The sequence below is a fragment of the Diadema antillarum genome, unplaced genomic scaffold (assembly GCF_040938485.1).
Source record: "Diadema antillarum isolate AM-2024a unplaced genomic scaffold, OU_Dant_1.0 seq00000888_RagTag, whole genome shotgun sequence".
NCBI classification, from domain to species: domain Eukaryota; kingdom Metazoa; phylum Echinodermata; class Echinoidea; order Diadematoida; family Diadematidae; genus Diadema; species Diadema antillarum.
Window position 1 is genome coordinate 75,481 of NW_027271752.1, and position 18,016 is coordinate 93,496.

At 36.9% G+C, this 18,016-nt stretch overlaps 1 protein-coding gene across 1 annotated transcript; it reads left to right on the forward strand.

The window, feature by feature from the left end:
- The first annotated feature begins 1,347 nt into the window (after positions 1-1,347).
- LOC139740849 (O-acyltransferase like protein-like) lies at positions 1,348-16,486 on the forward strand. The gene is made up of 16 exons (XM_071651425.1): positions 1,348-1,585; positions 3,926-4,077; positions 4,969-5,050; positions 5,583-5,688; positions 6,666-6,990; positions 7,345-7,447; positions 7,841-8,014; positions 9,414-9,510; positions 10,524-10,616; positions 11,360-11,531; positions 12,193-12,272; positions 13,108-13,218; positions 13,627-13,801; positions 14,292-14,481; positions 15,756-15,898; positions 16,355-16,486. Exons 1-16 carry the CDS (start codon positions 1,348-1,350, stop codon positions 16,484-16,486), a joined length of 2,373 nt encoding a protein of 790 aa, XP_071507526.1.
- Positions 16,487-18,016: the final 1,530 nt, after the last annotated feature.

The following is an 18,016-nucleotide window of genomic DNA, read 5'->3' on the forward strand; positions in this document are numbered from 1 at the left end:
GGACGTTGTGTGGAACCTTAAAAAAGCAGAGATTGTTAAACAACAGTGGCGGATCCAAGCGGGGCGCAATGGGCGCGCACGGCATCCTTTAATTTTTGTAAAAACAAAACAAAAAATGAAAAAAGGGGGGCGCCGGGAGGGGCGCGTGCACCCCCCCCCCCCTTTGATTTTGTAAAGGCACCCCCTCCCCCTTTACGGAATTCCTGGCGTGGATCCGCCCCAGAACAAGGTCCCAAAAATTATAGAATACTGTGCAAGTGTGTATATGCAGAAGAGTGAAAATACAGTATGGGATATCATGTTGTCTTCACTTGGGCTGAACTCTGTGCAATTTGACTTACACAACAAAGTAGAAGAAGAAAATGGAGAAAATGAAGACATTTATTTGGAGGAATATGGCATTGCATCTGCATGTCGAAAACACTAACTTTTTTCCCCAATTTTATCACCAGACTTTGGCCATCATTGGTATAATAGCAGCCAAAACTAATGTTTTGAAATGTGAACTTCACTGTTCATGAAGAGCTTCATTACTCACACTACGTATTTCTAGGTTCTATACACTGCATTTGCTATAACTGCTTGATTCATTGAAAGAGATAATATTTTTACTTTTGTATAAGTTAATATATATATATATATATATGCAATCATATATATTACATTTGTCTTGGAATATGTCATACTAGTGTCATTGTTGTAGCATTGCATTCACTTCTTCATGAAGTGATTATGTGGGCCTTTTTTAGGTTTCCAGCTAAAAGTACCAAGTGTTCAATAACAACAAATAACACCTTTTGCTGTGTTTTTTTGAATACAAATTTATTCTCATCCAGCGTGAGAAAGTCGTCTTGATTCCTTTGTGTCATAAATTTATGTGCTCATTGAGCAATATTTAATGTGTAGAATCTCTTCAGAGAGTTTATCTTTCTGTCAAGTTGTTGAGTTATGTTCCTGAAAAAGAACAGAATAAAAAAATCAAAACCAAAACCAAAACCAAAAAAAAAAAAAGAAAAAAAGAAAGGTCTTGCTGCTCTTGGGTAGAAATGTGTAGGATGAATAAAATGCTCAGGTTGAAAAATTTGGCCAATTTCTTTAATCATTGCATGTGCACACAGATAGTGTTATCTGTATCTAGAAGGATAACCTCAAGATGAGATGCTTATACTGGTTAATGGCTTAAAATTTTTCATGTGAGACTTGTATCAACATCTTCACTGTATTCACACTCACATCATGAACAGGTTTCTTATGAATGTATCCCTCATATCTTTTATCTGTTTTATTTCCCATTTTTATCATTCCATATAAGTTTTTACAGAGCTTGATGATCTTGCACCACCTACAATGGCAGTAGACTCCACCAAGTTCTACACATTATTCAGCATGATGCTGATGGCAACCCATTGCCATGGCAACACCGACAGACGCCCCGTCATGGCACAAACACACGCTCAAGATGTGCTCAAAGCATGGATCCCCTCACCACGGCTCTCCACGGAGCAGCCATCTCTGCACAATGTATCCCAAAAGTGTTTGCAGGATCTGCAGGTACTGCTCACCCAGGGGGAAGTCTCGATGCTTGGTAGGTATAAAGTACCGAAGTGATGATGTCATGGTTTTAGATCAAGCATAGTTAACCTGTTCCTCCCGCAATTCTGCAATGCCCCAAAACGAGATTCGTTTGCGGGGCAACAGAGAACTAACAGGTCCAATGGTTATCTACCTGTGTGAAAGCAGTCAGGCAATACATGTACCTCTGTTCCCCCAATCAAGTACATGTGCCATATCAAACAATGGAAATATTGATGGGTGCAAGGTATGAATAGAGCGTGCTCTGACATGCTAAACAGACTCTTTTATTATACACAAAAGACGCACCTATAGACCATGTAAATGGGGTCAGCTCAACCTAATTGATCGCTATGCATCTTTATACGAGTTTTACAGCAAAGCAAGCACACACTACACTGGAGTAAATGTAAATGATACTGCGACACACATAGAATTTCCATACAGAAAGTGAACAGATATTGATGGAAGAAACTCTAACTTTTCTAGTACAGTCATTTTCTTGGGCAGCATAACACAAATCATGATGAATTTAGGCCACGAATGCAGACACTCCTGTCTACAGTTTGGGAACCTGGTATACCAGGTTCCCGTACAGAACGGGTAAACAACCATTGTGTTCACGTATATTTTGAGCTTCAGATCTTTGCCTTGGATGCTAAGATGATGGTAATTTAGGCTAGAAATGGTGTTCTGCACATGAGCAAGATATCTGTTTCCATTGTCCAACCTGCGTCATCTTAGTGCTCGCCTCACAGATCTAAAGCTCACTAATTTTGGCCTATGCGCAGTTTGCCCATTAGAACCAGTTTCCATGGTAGTGAATGACTATGATGTCACATTTCAATAATCTCTAGTGTTTTTAATTCATATAAGGTTTGATGGCAATGTGTTCTAATTCCATTCTTGTCAATTTGAGATATTCTTTTTCATACATATTTAGCTGGGAAACAAAATTAGATAAGAAAATATGGAACATTTCTCTGGCTTGGTTAGGTATCTTTATATGATAATTTTGACTATTCATGCTTAGCGCCAAAGAGTAAAAAAAAAAATTCCTATAATTGAGCCTTTGTCATAAAAACCAAGTATGTCATTGTTTCAGTAGCAGAATCTAAAAAAAAAAGTTTGATCGCTAAATGTATTCAAACTGATTTTTAGATTGACAACAAAATTCAAAAAGATTTGAGTTCTTAATGACTCTCTTTCTTTCAAACGTTAAGATATATACACATTAAATGTTTCTTCACTATAAGCTATGAAGTAAAATTCAGAGGCGCCAATCTAATGACAAAATGATAATCTCTGAAAAATTCGAATTCCTTACAGGGCTTGGTTGATAGGCTAAGTCATAAGTGCAGACGACTTAGTCCAAGTCCAAGTCCATAGTCAGAGAGGGCTTCCTATTCTTTCCCAGGATCATTCCTTGGTGTAGCCTTGGGATAAACTCTTTTCTTTCGCATTCTTAGTGCCCTAAGAAGGTCCATTTTATAGAAAGTGTAATGGTTGAATGGAGTACAGTTTGAAGCATTGTGCCTCATCTTCTCTGTATTCAGAGCTAGATCTTTTTTTTTTTTCAATTTCGATTTGGTCAAAGAGGCTTGAATGACTCTTTTGAGACACTAAGGACCTCTCTCAAGGCGTTAGAACAAGATCTAAACTGCTTTATTCAAAGACCAGCAATTCAGTTGGTAAGCTTTTAGTAGTCCTAATTCTAATCCAATCTATATCTTATTACTGGTGATCCTGAAAATAACAAAGGCAGCCAAATATTCTTCCTGGTTAAATGGTTCACTGATGCGTATAGTTTCTTGTGATTAGGTGCAGCGACTAGAGCAGGTACTGAAGTGATCAGGTGCAACAAACTGGCTGACTAAATCACAAAAGCATGAAAACTGTTTCTCTGACACAGAAGGGGAAGAATTGGGGTGGGGGGGGGGGAAGGATTACATCTCATCCAATGGCATACCATTCAAGGCATGGTACTAATACCTTGCACTCACCCAGAGCAGCTGAAATTCAGTGCCAAATAGTGAAATGAATGGACACCTGTAGACCTGTTGAAAGTATGAGCCCTTTCCTCAAAAGCCCAATTGTGCCATTAGGATAAATGCCTTTTACACTGTCCTGCTCTTTACAAGTAGTATTCTCCTTTTCAAGGTATTTGTTTTGTTTTGCTTGGTGTTTTTTTTTTCAGGAAAGAGGAGATGGGGGGAGGGAGAAGAGAGAGAAAATGAGAGAATAATTTTTGTATATATACAATGTTCTGATATTTTGATATAGTGTTGTTTAACATGATGGAAACAGCTGCAAAAATGTTACTTTTCATTCATTTCTTTTATCAATTGTTCAGCTTTGGATGCCTTCGGGAAGCCAACGCCTGGAATGCTGGTGGGAAACACAGCCTGGCTGGGCCATTTTGATGAGTGTATGAGTATCACAGACTTCAAACACTGTCTGGTGGACCTTGACATCAATGTAACCTTGGGATCCAATTCATCAATGGTATATGAAGCACCTGATACATTGTTTCATTGATTTCCAGATGATTATATATATATATATATATATATATATATATATATATATATATATATATATCATATCTTATATATTATATGACTTTTCAAACATTAACTTATTCATTCAAGCTTGTGTGTATCACAAAAGTATATGCGTAAATGGCACTTCCCCCATAATTAGACCTTTTATTTTCTATGATTTTTTTTTAAATTACCACCCATGTGACTATTTCTATTTAGTACTCGTATTTGCTTTGCAAAGAGACCATTGATGACATGATTACACTGTCAAACGTACTGTGAAATTCAATCAGACTACCATCTTGTTTCTAGGATACAACGAATGATATTAGTGTGGTGTGCGATTTATCAGTGGATGTGATTGGAAGGTCAGCCAAGTCCACCTCCAAATTCATGTTTTTAGGATTTAAGGTGTGAACACAAGAATCTGTACAGTGAGTTCAATGATTTTCTGTTTCAAGAATTCCCTCTCTGAGTAGAATTTGATACTTGTGATTGTAATTTGAATCTTCATTCTGGTTTAAGGACACATGACCTACAATCTTATAATTTGAGTGATTTTTTTTTTTACTAGAATCATTCAAATGACATATTTTTTCTCAAGTGTAAATTTGCCTGGGGCAACCAAAACTCATAGTTGGACAAGTAAAGAAAGGGAAAAAATAAGTTTAGGTTGACAGGACCTGCATTCAGAAGTTTACTGTCATGAAGTATGAGTTCTTCAGACATTGACGCATTCTTGAGGTTAAGGTACTTTACTAAATGAATATTTGTAAACCCCACATAGAAAGAGGGGAGGGGGAATTAAATTCTTGACTTCTTTGCATGTTGATGATTGTGGGAATTTTTGCAGGCACTGACCATTAACTGGGGTGTATGCGTTCCAGTGAGCTGCAGTGAGTCAGATGTACAAAATGGACTGGAATTATTGCTTGGTGAGTAAAAGATCTTAATCACCTTCTCTGCCAGTAGAAAACTTGGTATATTGGTATATATTTGTATTATGAATATATGTGTGTATATACATTAATATGTATGTATGAATGTATATATATATATATATATATATATATATATATATATGTCTCAAAAGAATTGAAGGCTACAAAACAACTTGTAACCACAATCCAAACTTCCTCTAAACTACCATGGTGTTTGAACCATTATCCTCGATTTATGTAATATTTTTATGCTTATTTATTTACATTTAAGCAGTATCTTAACTATATACATTACGTATTTATGTTGAGATTTGATATATTGTGACTTTGTTTATTGTAATCAAAACTGATAAAAAATGGCAGGAAATCCATGTAATTGGGTGCATTTGCTCACTCACATAAGATGGTAATAATTTCCATACATGCGCAGGGAAGATGCTGATTGTTATTGTTATATCAATTATGAACATTTTTAATCTTGCAAGTAGTTAAAAGATATCCTTTATGTTTTTTTTCTGTGTGACAGGGTACCTGAATGTGGACTGGATCAGTTTTAAGAATATGTATGGCTCAGCCGCTCACTGCACAAACAAGCCCAACACTGAATTCAGTGGAGGATTCATCGGCACCTGGTTAGTGATAATAATGTTTGTATATATATATCATATTTAAAAAGTTCGATTGCAAAGTGGATTAAGCACCATTTTTTTTAAGTATATACATCATCACATAGCAAGTAAAATAAAACTTTTCCGGTGATACCTCATTTGCTACATAACAGGGAATATTCTTGAAGTTCAGAGTCAGAATATACCATATTTCCCTTATTTAGCAGGTTAATCCCAATTATCTCACATTTACAAGAATGGAGTCAACAATTTTTCGTTCAAACTCTTCACTTGTATTTATGGTGCACAGATCTGCCGAAAAGAAAACCCACAACATATCAAACAGAAAAACATGAAAATATATTACGTGTCAGTATATGAATTGATACACTGAAGAAGGGTGGCAGCTAGGATTCAGTTTTGATATGTAGCCACAGATGATGGAGCTGAAGCTGAAAAGCTTAACGCATACTGTAAAGGAAGAACATTTTCACTGATTGTGCTCTATTTGTGGTTTTTGTGTGAATTAATTGCATGTCTATGTTTGTTACATGCAGTACTGAAGACCAATTCAGAAGATTGAATTGTGTGGTTTTAATACACTCAATCACCAGAGATGGTGCTATTTATTTAATGCTCAATGCATCAAGAACACTCAGATGAATGGCAGAGGGATATAAACAGAAGATGTAGTCAGTATTGATTGATGTTTTAGTGGTTTATTGATGCTGGATAAGTTCTATTTCCATAGGTCTAAAGAGTATTTTTGGTGTGTAGTTTTAGCAGACTGTAAAAAAAAAAGAAGAAGAAAGAAACGTATTTGAATTGTCGTTTATATAAAGCATGAGTAATATTGATTTCTATCCATTTTTCAAGCTAATGTTGCTGGGGGTTTTTTTTCATTAAGGGAAGTGTAGGGCTTTATTGTGTGATAATGTAATATGTTAAATGCTTTGCATGTGTTCTGACTAGATATATATCTTTTATTTTCAACTATTCAGCATCTTGATTGGGATGCTCTTGCTGCTGTCTATAATGGGAACCATTGCCGACAAATGCATGAAATATAAAGAATCTTCCAAAGCACATCACAGCCCCTCAGAATTCACTTCCAATGGGCCAACGACCATTGGGAAAAGGTCATCACAGGTCGTTCCAAACGGTATTGGCAGCAATGGCACGAGTGTCACACTGTCCAAGGAAGGTCAGAGGTCAAACATCGGGAGTGGGAATTCAGAGGGAGGTGATGGCAGACATGACCGTCTGCTTGCCACTGTGGAAAATGGAAAAGCAACCCCTGAAAAGGATCGGAGAGTCCAGGGCTTGGTAAGTATTGCAAAAAGTGACACATGCCATATGTAGATCGACTTACAGTAAATATATGGCATCATTTATTTTAATGACTTGAGACTGTCCCACACTCACAAGGCAGAAGGGCGCCATGCCATGCCAGCAAAGGAGTCAGAATGCTGCGGCTTAGAAAGAAGATTAGTATTTCATGATTTTATCAACCTTCACTCTGAATATTGAGCTTGATTGGCACATTGCCTTCAGCACTTACTTGATCAATAATTGGTACAGTTGCCTAGAAACTATCTATAGGACTGTGGTTTGAGGGTCATGTTGGAAGGGGCAATTTATTTCGTTGGTTTACTTATGTCTGTTGATTTGTTCTGTCAGGTGCATGCCACACCAACGGAGACACCACCACCCCAGTCTACAGCAGAAACAACTCCATTATTGGATGTCTCCAGCAGGAATGACCAACAGAAACAAAAACCTGGTTTGTGACAGATGTTAATGTGAATGATTAATGACGTATTAGTGACATATAAATCAGGAAGGTGAGACTACTGTTTGCATTGCTAGTAACATTTCTGCTGTTTCTTGAGACCTTCATTGCAACCATCTAAATTGGTGTCGTAGGTATCAATAGATGGGCTTACATCACGCACCTCTTGAAAAACAAAAATGACATTCAATTTTTAGATGTGAATATTGATATTTCCTAGAATACACACTTCCATCACTGGCTTTTAAACTGCTGAATTAGACTGCAATGAGCAACTAAATAGGTTTGTTAGCAGGATCAATTATTTTGCGATGCGTTTATAAGAAATAGAAAAAAATATTGCTTGCTACGATGCCATGGTCTTTTCTTCTGTCTATCATGCAGGAATGCTGGTGCGCCTTCTCCTCTGCTTTGCCATCTCCTGCAACCTTCCCAAGATTCTCAGCACAAGGCAGGGCGAGGGCAGCATATCATGTCTCAACGGGATCAGGGTCATCTCCATATCTTGGGTCATTTTGGCTCATAGCGTGAGCATGGTGCTGAAATCGGGTCTAAGTGGTAAAGCATCAAGTCCAAATTGATATTCATGATTTATTTTTCTCACCTGCATGTCTATTAATCAGTATTTTGCAAGCTGATATTAGACAAACCACCAATTAGAGGTGTTTGCAACTGGACATTTTAGCAACACTATATATAGGTGTAGTATGCAGTTGTGTGATTAATACAAGCTGTGTCCTTTATATCAGCTGAGCTAATAGAATACACACTACCATCACTACATACATTTATATATATATATATCAATGTATATATATATATATATGTATATATATAATATATTATATTATATATATGTAATATATTATATACATATATTATATAATGTATATATATATTATATATATTATATATATATATATATATATATATATATATATATATATATATATATCATATATATTAATGCTCTTTAGTTTTACTTATATGGGCTAAAAGAGACTGCAGGTAAAAATTGCTTGTCCACATCTTGCCATTTGATTCTTCATCTCACCATGTACCATCCTCATAAGTTGAAAATTCAGAGCTGATACACACAGTTCTGTAGTATATCACTGAGTCAATTCTCCCTATCGCATATAGCTCTCTAAATCTGAATGTATGTGGCAATCTAATTTTTTACCTTTGATTCTTGTGTAATATAAACTTCTTGTTGTGAAGGTGCGATGTGTAAATGTACACCTTAATTATTATGCACATTGAGTGCCGAAGCACTAGCTAGTATTCATAGATCATTTCAAATTTTGTCTTATAGTATAGGGAACAAAAGAGTTATTTTCTAACCTGTAACTTTACATTTGGTGAATGGGATTCTTCTGCCAGGTGGCCCAATGCTGGGCCGATGATGCCAAACTACAAAATTATGGAAAATATCCATAGATGAAGGACGTGACGTGGGTGAAGTTCCCAACAGACAAAGTTCAGCACAGAGTGTGGAAAAATTTGTTTCGCAGGAAAGACCACTTCGATCTGAAGTCAAACTCGCGTATGTTTTGTTTGAGACATTTCCAGAAAAGAATGTACAGTCAAAGATCCTGCACTCTGTAGGATCTCTGGTACAATTTTCCAGAACCGCAAAACCGGAGTTGTACGTCCCAAAAGCCATCGATCAGATATCAGTATCGCGAGGTGATATCGCTTGATATCGGCTATATGCAATAGGGAGAATTGTATGAACATGTCTGGACTTGTCAATCATAAATCAATCCTACTAGTTTTGTCATGGATGTTTGTAAATGCACAGCACACAAAGATGCTGTCAAAGATCGAATAGAGAGATTAGTTTCATATTTTGAAGAGCAGACATAAGAATAAGATAGTTACAGTTTTGGGACAAGTTCAAGAGTACATTATGTTATTAATCCACTCAGCTCATATTATTGTTCATTATTCGCAGAGAATACCTACAGTGCATTCTTTGGGTTCCTCCATTTATTCATATACCAGCCGATGGTTCAAGGAAGTATTTCAGTGGATACATTCTTTGTACTGAGGTAAACGTAAATCCCTACTATCAGACTCTTTCTGTGTTTTTTTATCCCTTTTCATAGTATTCCATATGTGACATCACAAAATGCATACTAGTCTTTTCATATGGCCATGGTGGCACTGAAACTTCAAAAATTCATAACTTTTCAATGAATTGTGTCAATGAACAGTCCAATTATCCTGAAATTTTGCTGATGTGTTCTTCTGATATTACTGCATTCACTCTATCCACTCATATATTTGGATCTCATTCCCCATTAACCCATTGAAGACGAGTTGATTTGCTACAACACACATTTCCCTTAGACACCTACCTGAGTATACCGGGACTAGTCTTCAGCAGGTTTAAAAGTGACTATGTACAAAGATGGAGGCATCTTACCTGCTATTGCAGTAATGGTGCCTATCATCCCGGTATAGCTTCCTTGGAGCTGCGAATGGGATTACTGCAACAAGTAAATCACATGGAGATCAAGCTAGTAGATCAATGGAAGTCCCATTTCCATCCACTATGTTAACTCTGTGTCTTCCATGGTGTATATCCCCTGTTTGCCACATTATTCTGGGGCCACAAAGCATGAGCACTTTCAAAAAACATTCTGTTTTTAAAACGTCCGTCGAGCAACACTTTCTACGAATTAATTTGTGCTAGAAATTCAGTTAGACAAAGTTAAGATAGAGAAATTTGCAAGCTGAATTGTTGTGACGTAAATCTTATGACCAAGATATGGCTAGGCAGTGCTTATAATCATACAGTGTAATTTCATGATTTGTAGATCACTTCATGCACAGTTGTGCATCTAATGAGCAAAATCTGCAAGCTGTTGACTAAGTCTGAATGGTGAATATGGCACATAAAGAGTTAAACTGACTTTTGGTGCATATGTGCCATTCAAACAATCCCCTGTCTTGATGCAATAATGGTATTATGTATGATATACTTCTCTCTCTCCCATCCCTCTCTGTCTGTCTATCTATCTGTCTCTCTTAAATACTCTTTCTCATTCTCTCACCATAGTGGCTGTCTCGTCACGTACCTTACACTCAAGAAAATGAAGGCCAAAAATGGAAAGGTCGGATGGGGAATGTTCTATCTCCATAGATATCTCAGGTACTGCAGGTTACAGGCAGAATCATCCATGTGTGCGCAATTCATAAAACGTACTGTCTTGTGCTGCAAAAGTTCTCTCATTTCTTACTTTGATTTGCATGTCATGTCATTGCAGAGTTTTCAGAGATGCATAAAATCATCAGATATGGTTTCCTCTGTTATACATTGAAAGTAATGGATGAAGTGAAAAAAAAAGTTATGGAAATCATTGGTAGATATGAAATGAGGAGTATATTGGTGGTATAAAGATCCTGTCAAGGTAATAGTTTGAAAGGTTTATATTTGTCCTTTCCTTCATTTTCCTATTCATCTGGTTGTTTATTCATCTATATGTCTGTGTATTTATCAATCTGTTTATTGCAACCAATCTAAGAATGTGACTGGATTACAATTAATGTAAGTCATAAAAATACACTGTACAAGTACAGTCTACAACAACACAGACAAATAAACTTTTCTAAAGTATATCAATATACACAAATATATGATATCAGTGATATATATAAAAGAAATGAAGCAAAGCAAAAAGGGGATGAAAAGTTATAAAGCAGATGAAATGGCCCACACATTTAAAAGCTTCCAAGAATCTTATTGGTGGCAAAGGAAGCCACTGTGGGAGATTGAAGAGTATTACAGTGCAGATGATGGCGGGGGGGGGGGGGGGGGGGGGGATGACCATACAATCACTCACTTTCTGTTATGTTACTATTTCTGAGGTATGGTGTCTGCTTTTGATTTGACAGGTTAACCCCAGCCCTTGCCATGCTTATCCTCGTCTGGATGTTCATTTTTCCTGAGCTGAATCAAGGCCCAGTGTGGTACCGCACAGAGACCAAGTTCGACATTTGTCGTTACTACTGGTGGAGTGACCTCCTCTACATCAACAACTTTGTCCCTCCAGCTTTAGGAGATGATGTAATTACCAGCACTTGTCCCCTCAGCTACAGGGTTGCCTGGTGGCCTATGTACCACATCCTTTCTTACTTTTCCACCTTTGGCTATGCGATGAGCAGCATTGATAATGCTTGCATTGTTTGTGCCTTATTGCACAAGCTTGCTGTGTCTTTTTCAGCACTTGCTAGATGTTTGAGCTTCTGGAGTACCTCTGTTTTACAGATAAAAACTTGTTATCATAATTCATAGATATTCCTTTAACTTCAAGCAAATTGACAACGACTAGTAGTACTGGAAAATAAAGTGTATGAGTGGGCTTAGGCCCTGCATACTTGTATGTCACATATTTAGATAAAAACAAAGAAACAGACTCAGGCATTAGCCTACAAAGCATTCTTTGCTGTCTGTGTCTTGCAACTTAAATTTTCACCAGATTAATCCGAGATTTTTCTTTTGATATATTTTCCTGCCTTGCATGATCCTGCTTGCATGGGTATAAAAGGTACACTTGAAATATGATACTTCCTAATTGCTATATTCCAATACAGTTTGAATAGATCAGATTCTGAAACATTTCAGGCTCAGGAGAAAGGCACCATGCTACTCCTTCTCTTCAAGTAATTGGTGAATGTCACTTATTTTGATATGTTGTAAATTTCTGTCTGTATCTCTTTCTTTATAGTGCATATCCTGGGGGTGGTATCTTGCCTGTGACATGCAGTTCTACTTTATCAGTCCTTTGCTTCTAATTCCTCTCTACAGGTTTGTTCATTTCGTGCCTTATCATCTCCTTCGTTATTCCTCAATTAAGGCCTACTGTTCAGATTAGTCAAATGCCAGTCAGTGATTGGATAAAAAGGTGATCATGTGATAAGCAGACCATTTGGAAAAATTCTCTCACAGGCCAAAAATTATGGACTGTTCACCAATGAGAGATCATTTCTGTGTTTACGTATGGCAGACTGTACAGAATCATAAAATGTACCGTGATGACTGCAGCACTATCAATGATGGAATATAATTTTCCTTTCATGCACAACTCTGAAGACCAAGCAAATGGCTCTTTGAGATACTAAGTAGGTATGGAAATGTGATGGAGGAAAAATACAGTTTGGGAACGCACTGCATACGTGATGAATGAAAGCTTTGCCATGCATGCAGTGATTTTGGTGTGGATTAATGCTGTAAAAGTGCCAGCTATCACATAAAACTCACGTTGAAAATATCTGCATTCCTTTCAAAGAAAAATACTACAGATGATGACTCTTGACAGTAACATCAAGAATGCTATAATCTCCATAATAAAGAATAAGATAATGTGAGATATAACATGAAATAATAAGGCAGTAGACTTGTAAAGACATTGATGTAACTTTTTAATGTTCCCTTCCATGCATTTCTATAAAGAAAAACTTTTAAAGCTACGATGTATCTCTGGACATGTACAATGAAAAAAAAAGAAGAAGGAAATTTATTCACTTGTTGAAATTTTACAACATATGCTTTCTGTCATGTGCACAATTCGATGCAACAAATGGGATGAGGCAAGTACATAACTGTTTTGGTTTTTTTCTTTTGCCTGTGCCTGACTCGATAGGTTTCCCAAGATTGGACTGAGCACCATTGCAGCCTTGTGTGTCGCCAGCTTTATCACCACGGCTGTCATTGTTTACCAGAACAACTTTGGAATTGGGCTGGTAGCAGGAGGGTAAGTGAAATGAAAGCACATCAGTCAAATAAAGAGCTGTGTGGAATAGCTGCCACACCTGGGCTGCCAATCTACTCCTATGCAGAATATGTGCCTTTTTATCAAATATCCAGTAAAAACAAAAACAAAGGTCTTTTGTCTCCTAGACTGTAAAACACAGAGCAATGCTAACAATGACATTCAAGTTGAGTATAAGACTCCCCCCCCCCCTCAAGTGTGTTCAGATCTTTGTGAGATAGCAATATGGCAGTGTTCTTAATGTGCTTTGGAAATTTGGATTTCAAATTTTGAAAGTGAGGGGAGGTTGTGCATTAGAGCTCAGGGTCTGTGAAAAAAACTACAAAATGCACCTAATGCAAGGATCATGCATGCAGTCAGGGAATGCATTCACTTTGTCTTCATTGATAGAGATACGGATGGTGCATTTCAAACGTTGGACGTCGGTGCAGGATACCTACCAGCTGACGATTATAGCTCCATGGTGTACATTAAGCCGTATTGTCGCATCCCTCCTTACCTGGTTGGCATGGTGGTGGGCTACCTCTTGCACCACATTGGGAAGAAGAAATCAAGCTTAAACCCTGTGAGTTTTGGTCCAATTTTGTGACAGTTTTTGTAACTTACATATCATTTTAATATTTCACCCAATAATGTGAAACTGTCATCACACATTGTCCACATGTACTATAGACCTATTAGGAGAATCATGCATCATGGCGGAGGCATACCAGTCGCCATAGCGACATTACTAGTTTTACAGATATTCTGCAACTTTAACATCCCTGAAGTTATAGGAAGCTACACCATAGTCATGTTTATGTACAATGCACTCCCATTATAACAAACACGGTTATAACGAAATTCTGGTTACAACAAAATAAAAATGCAGGCCGCAACATTATTTGCCTTATGTTTTTTACTGTGTATTTATTTGTTTATAACCGAATTTTGATTAAGAAAGAAAACTGCCCATCCTGAGGACTTTGTTATAATGGGAGTCACTGTAAATCCTCATGAACGAAATACATATAAGCAGTGACTTTGATGTGAAGCCTGCCTCAACCTATTTTCAGGTTGCAGCAGCTGGAGGTTGGGCCATTGCACTTACACTGGCAATGACGGTGGTATTTGGCATCTATGACGTAAACCGCGGCGTGACGATTCCGAGCGTAGCAGCAAATGTCATGTACAACACTTTCTCTCGCTTCGCCTGGGCCCTGGCAGTGGCGTGGGTCATCTTTGCATGTCACTATGGATACGGTGGTGAGTTGACTAACGGATATCGAGAGATTACTTTTGTGCTCATAAGATGTGCCAGAAGTGTTGGGGAGGGGATGTATCACAGACGTAGCTGCAGCTTGTGTATATATTCAACTTACTGGTAGGGTCTGTCAGTCTTGTGAATTTATTTTGCATTATAATGAATTTGTAGAGAGGTAAAGTTTGATGGGGCCAAAACTACATTTTAAAGTGTTTGATTGATGAAATCAGTTTAATTCTTATTCCTTTAATGTAGGGTATTGTATCTGACGGCACTGCTGTTGTATTTCATTTTTTCTTTTTTTCCGGAATTATTGATGGACTGCACAAACAGAAAAAAAAAGGCAGATTCTGTCAATTCCGTTCCAACTTCTACAAGTGAAGAGTTTTATCGCAAAACGAGCTAACTCCATTCTTGTTAAGTTGAGATATTTGTGATTAAAGCTGAAAAAAAGAGAAAATGATAAGAAAATACAGGATATTTTTAACCATAACTTTGAGAATATTCCTTGTTAGGTGACAAGTGAGGTGTTACTGGAAAGGTTTAATTTTGCTCTCTCTGATGATGGAATTCGAAATGTTTAAAAATGGCACTTAGCTCACTTTGCAATATAACTGTTCATGTTTATACACCCTGTAACTATGGTGATGTAAGTCTGTGGTCTTTATGTGCAGGTGACCTTAAAAACAACAGAAAATATGAAATGCTGCTTTTGACAGTAAACAATTGATAAACCTCTGTCACAGTAATTGCTAATTTCACAGTTTGGAAGGATGGGGGGGGGGGAACAGATGGAAAGGTATAGTTTTTGGGGCTGGAAGAAGTCTTTCCCTGTACTCGAATCACAATGCATTCAAGGACGACTGTCTTCCATCGATCATCAAAAACTGAAGTGATTATTTCCAAGCTATTCTCATGCAAAATAAACTCTGAAAACAAAACTGTGATAACATATCAAATATTCACAACATTTTACTGCCTGTACCGGTAATCCTTCTACTTATCTAATTTTCTATGTTAATATTTTTCTTTTGCTTAGCTGTGTTTTCTTTATTGTTTTGTTTTCATTCTTTTCATTCATTTATTTATTTGTTTATTTGTTTATTTATTTATTTATTTATTTATTATTTATTTATTTATTTATTTATTTATTTATTTATTTATTTATTTATTTATTTATTTATTTATTTATTTATCTATTTATCTATTTATCTATTTATTTATTCATTCGAAAATTTTTTTACTTATCTGTGCTTTCTTCTTGTTTTTTCTTCAGGCATGGTCAATGACTTCCTGTCCTGGAGTTTTTGGGTACCTCTTGGCCGGCTGACGTACTCCACTTACCTCCTCCACCCGGTCATTCAAAATTTGTATGGTTTCAGCCAGGCCACCCCCATACACTGGTCATTTGTTACCATAGTAAGTACAGCTTATAGCTAGCATGCTAGTTTATGCTAAAATAAAAATATCACATTCACGATATATTCCCTCCTGGACAGGAAAGGGAATCAGGAAATCCTGTTGTATCCAGATGTGTTTATAGAGTAGCGGAAGAAATATATGGGCTATAGATGATATACTGGGGAGCTACAAACCAATCAGTGTTTGGTTCAAGACCATGGGACAGACCCCACAGGACCTATTATATATGGGCAGAGTCACATAATGATGACATCAGAAAATATAAACCTGTATGAAAATAAAATGTACTTTGATTAGTCATGCTGATATTCAGTGTAACAATTTGCTGGACACAATCACACATACCAGTTATATCCAATAAGACATTCCCCCTAGCTAAATTGGTCATTGATGACATCTTTAAAGCATTCATTATCACAGGATGGATTTCTGTGTCCTTTTTCATTCCCTTAGAGCATCCTGTATGGGGGGTTCCTCCTTCTGGGCCACGCCTGCGGCTTCATCATGTGCCTCCTGGTGGAGTTCCCATTTGTCAACCTGGAGAAGCTGCTCTTCACTGCCTCGCACAGACCCCGTAGGAACTAGAAATGCACCGAGTATGACCCATCAAGATTCAGAAAGTGCATATCTGTGGTTCAATACACCATATTTATTTCTTTTTATCATAATTTATAACTTATTGCAAGTCTTTCGTGAGTGATCATTCATTAATAGTCTTTCATGAGATATGATGAAAATTTGTCTTTCATATAAGCCTTTAGTCAGTTTTACAATACATGTATGTATATTGTAAAACCAGAAAAATTCACAGCATGGAAACTTTCACAAATTAGAGCAGCAGCCTTTTCACGGCATGAAACTTTGCTGTTAGCCTTTAATGAACTGTATAAAAAAAAAAAGAAACTTCTGTGTTTATTTTACTTCTGTGAATCTTGAGTCCTTGTACAATTAAAAATTGAATGCAAAGCTTTCTGGTTTTGCAGTACCATTGTTAATATCTGTTGCTGGAATATGAGAAGTCTCTCGCTGATTATCCATATGAAGCTGACCCTTAAATTGAGCAGCCATGAAATATTTGTCTGTTTGAAACAGAAACAATGGTACTTGATCTATTAATATCATTTGATGTGTTGACTGTCTCAAAATGGCAATTCTTGTTTGTGTGTGTTTGTGTGTGTCAGTGGACATGTTTGTGTGTGAATTGGCAAAAATTCAATGAATCTGACCATTATCATCCAAGCTTTCTCCAATATGGGATATGGATTAGATTTAGAGCTTGCAATTCATTGCAGACATAATGATAGTTCTGGCAACAGAAATTGTTCCATGACTTGATGCATGTAACTTTGTATACACATATTATGTAACAGATACATCAATTTTAAATCAGGGAAATGGCACAGGTTTCAATATACATTCAGCCATGGAAAAGGAAATGAACATGCTTTCATTAAACAGTGTTGTTAGACATAACTGCATGATATGCAAATTAGATAGAATTGTTACCTGCTATATTGTAATCTGACAATCAGACACCTGAATAGCTCCAATTTCCCAGCAAAAATGTTGGAAATCACCTCAAGTTGATAGCTACAATGTAGTGTGCATATTGCACTTAATATACATAGCTGTTGGTTTGCCCATGAATTGTCATTAAATGTTAAGGTGCTTATAATCCTCTCATTCTGGATGAATATAAAAACTTAGATAATGGCAATTGATTCAGGACTTGTTAACAGGCAGGCTAGTAAAATTGAGATGCTTGCTGCTTGAGAGAATAAGTCATCCACGCTCCTTATACACTCCACGGATATGAATGCACATTTTAGACAATAACTGCATGCCAATTGGAAAAAAGTGTGAATGTGGCACTCCGCCATGAGCTAAAAAATGCGAACATGGCACTCTAAGGATAAATTGTGATTCAAGGGATGTACATGTGGTTATAAGCAAATGAATGCTGCTTATTTTAATGCTCTAAGACTCAAACAAGCAATATATTATATCTTTCCTGTCGATCATTCCCAGCCAAGGTTGTACACTGTATGCTGCCTGATGATTCCACATGCAGTTGTCTTGTTTTGTCTTGTTTTCCTCTTTAATAGTTTGTACAGA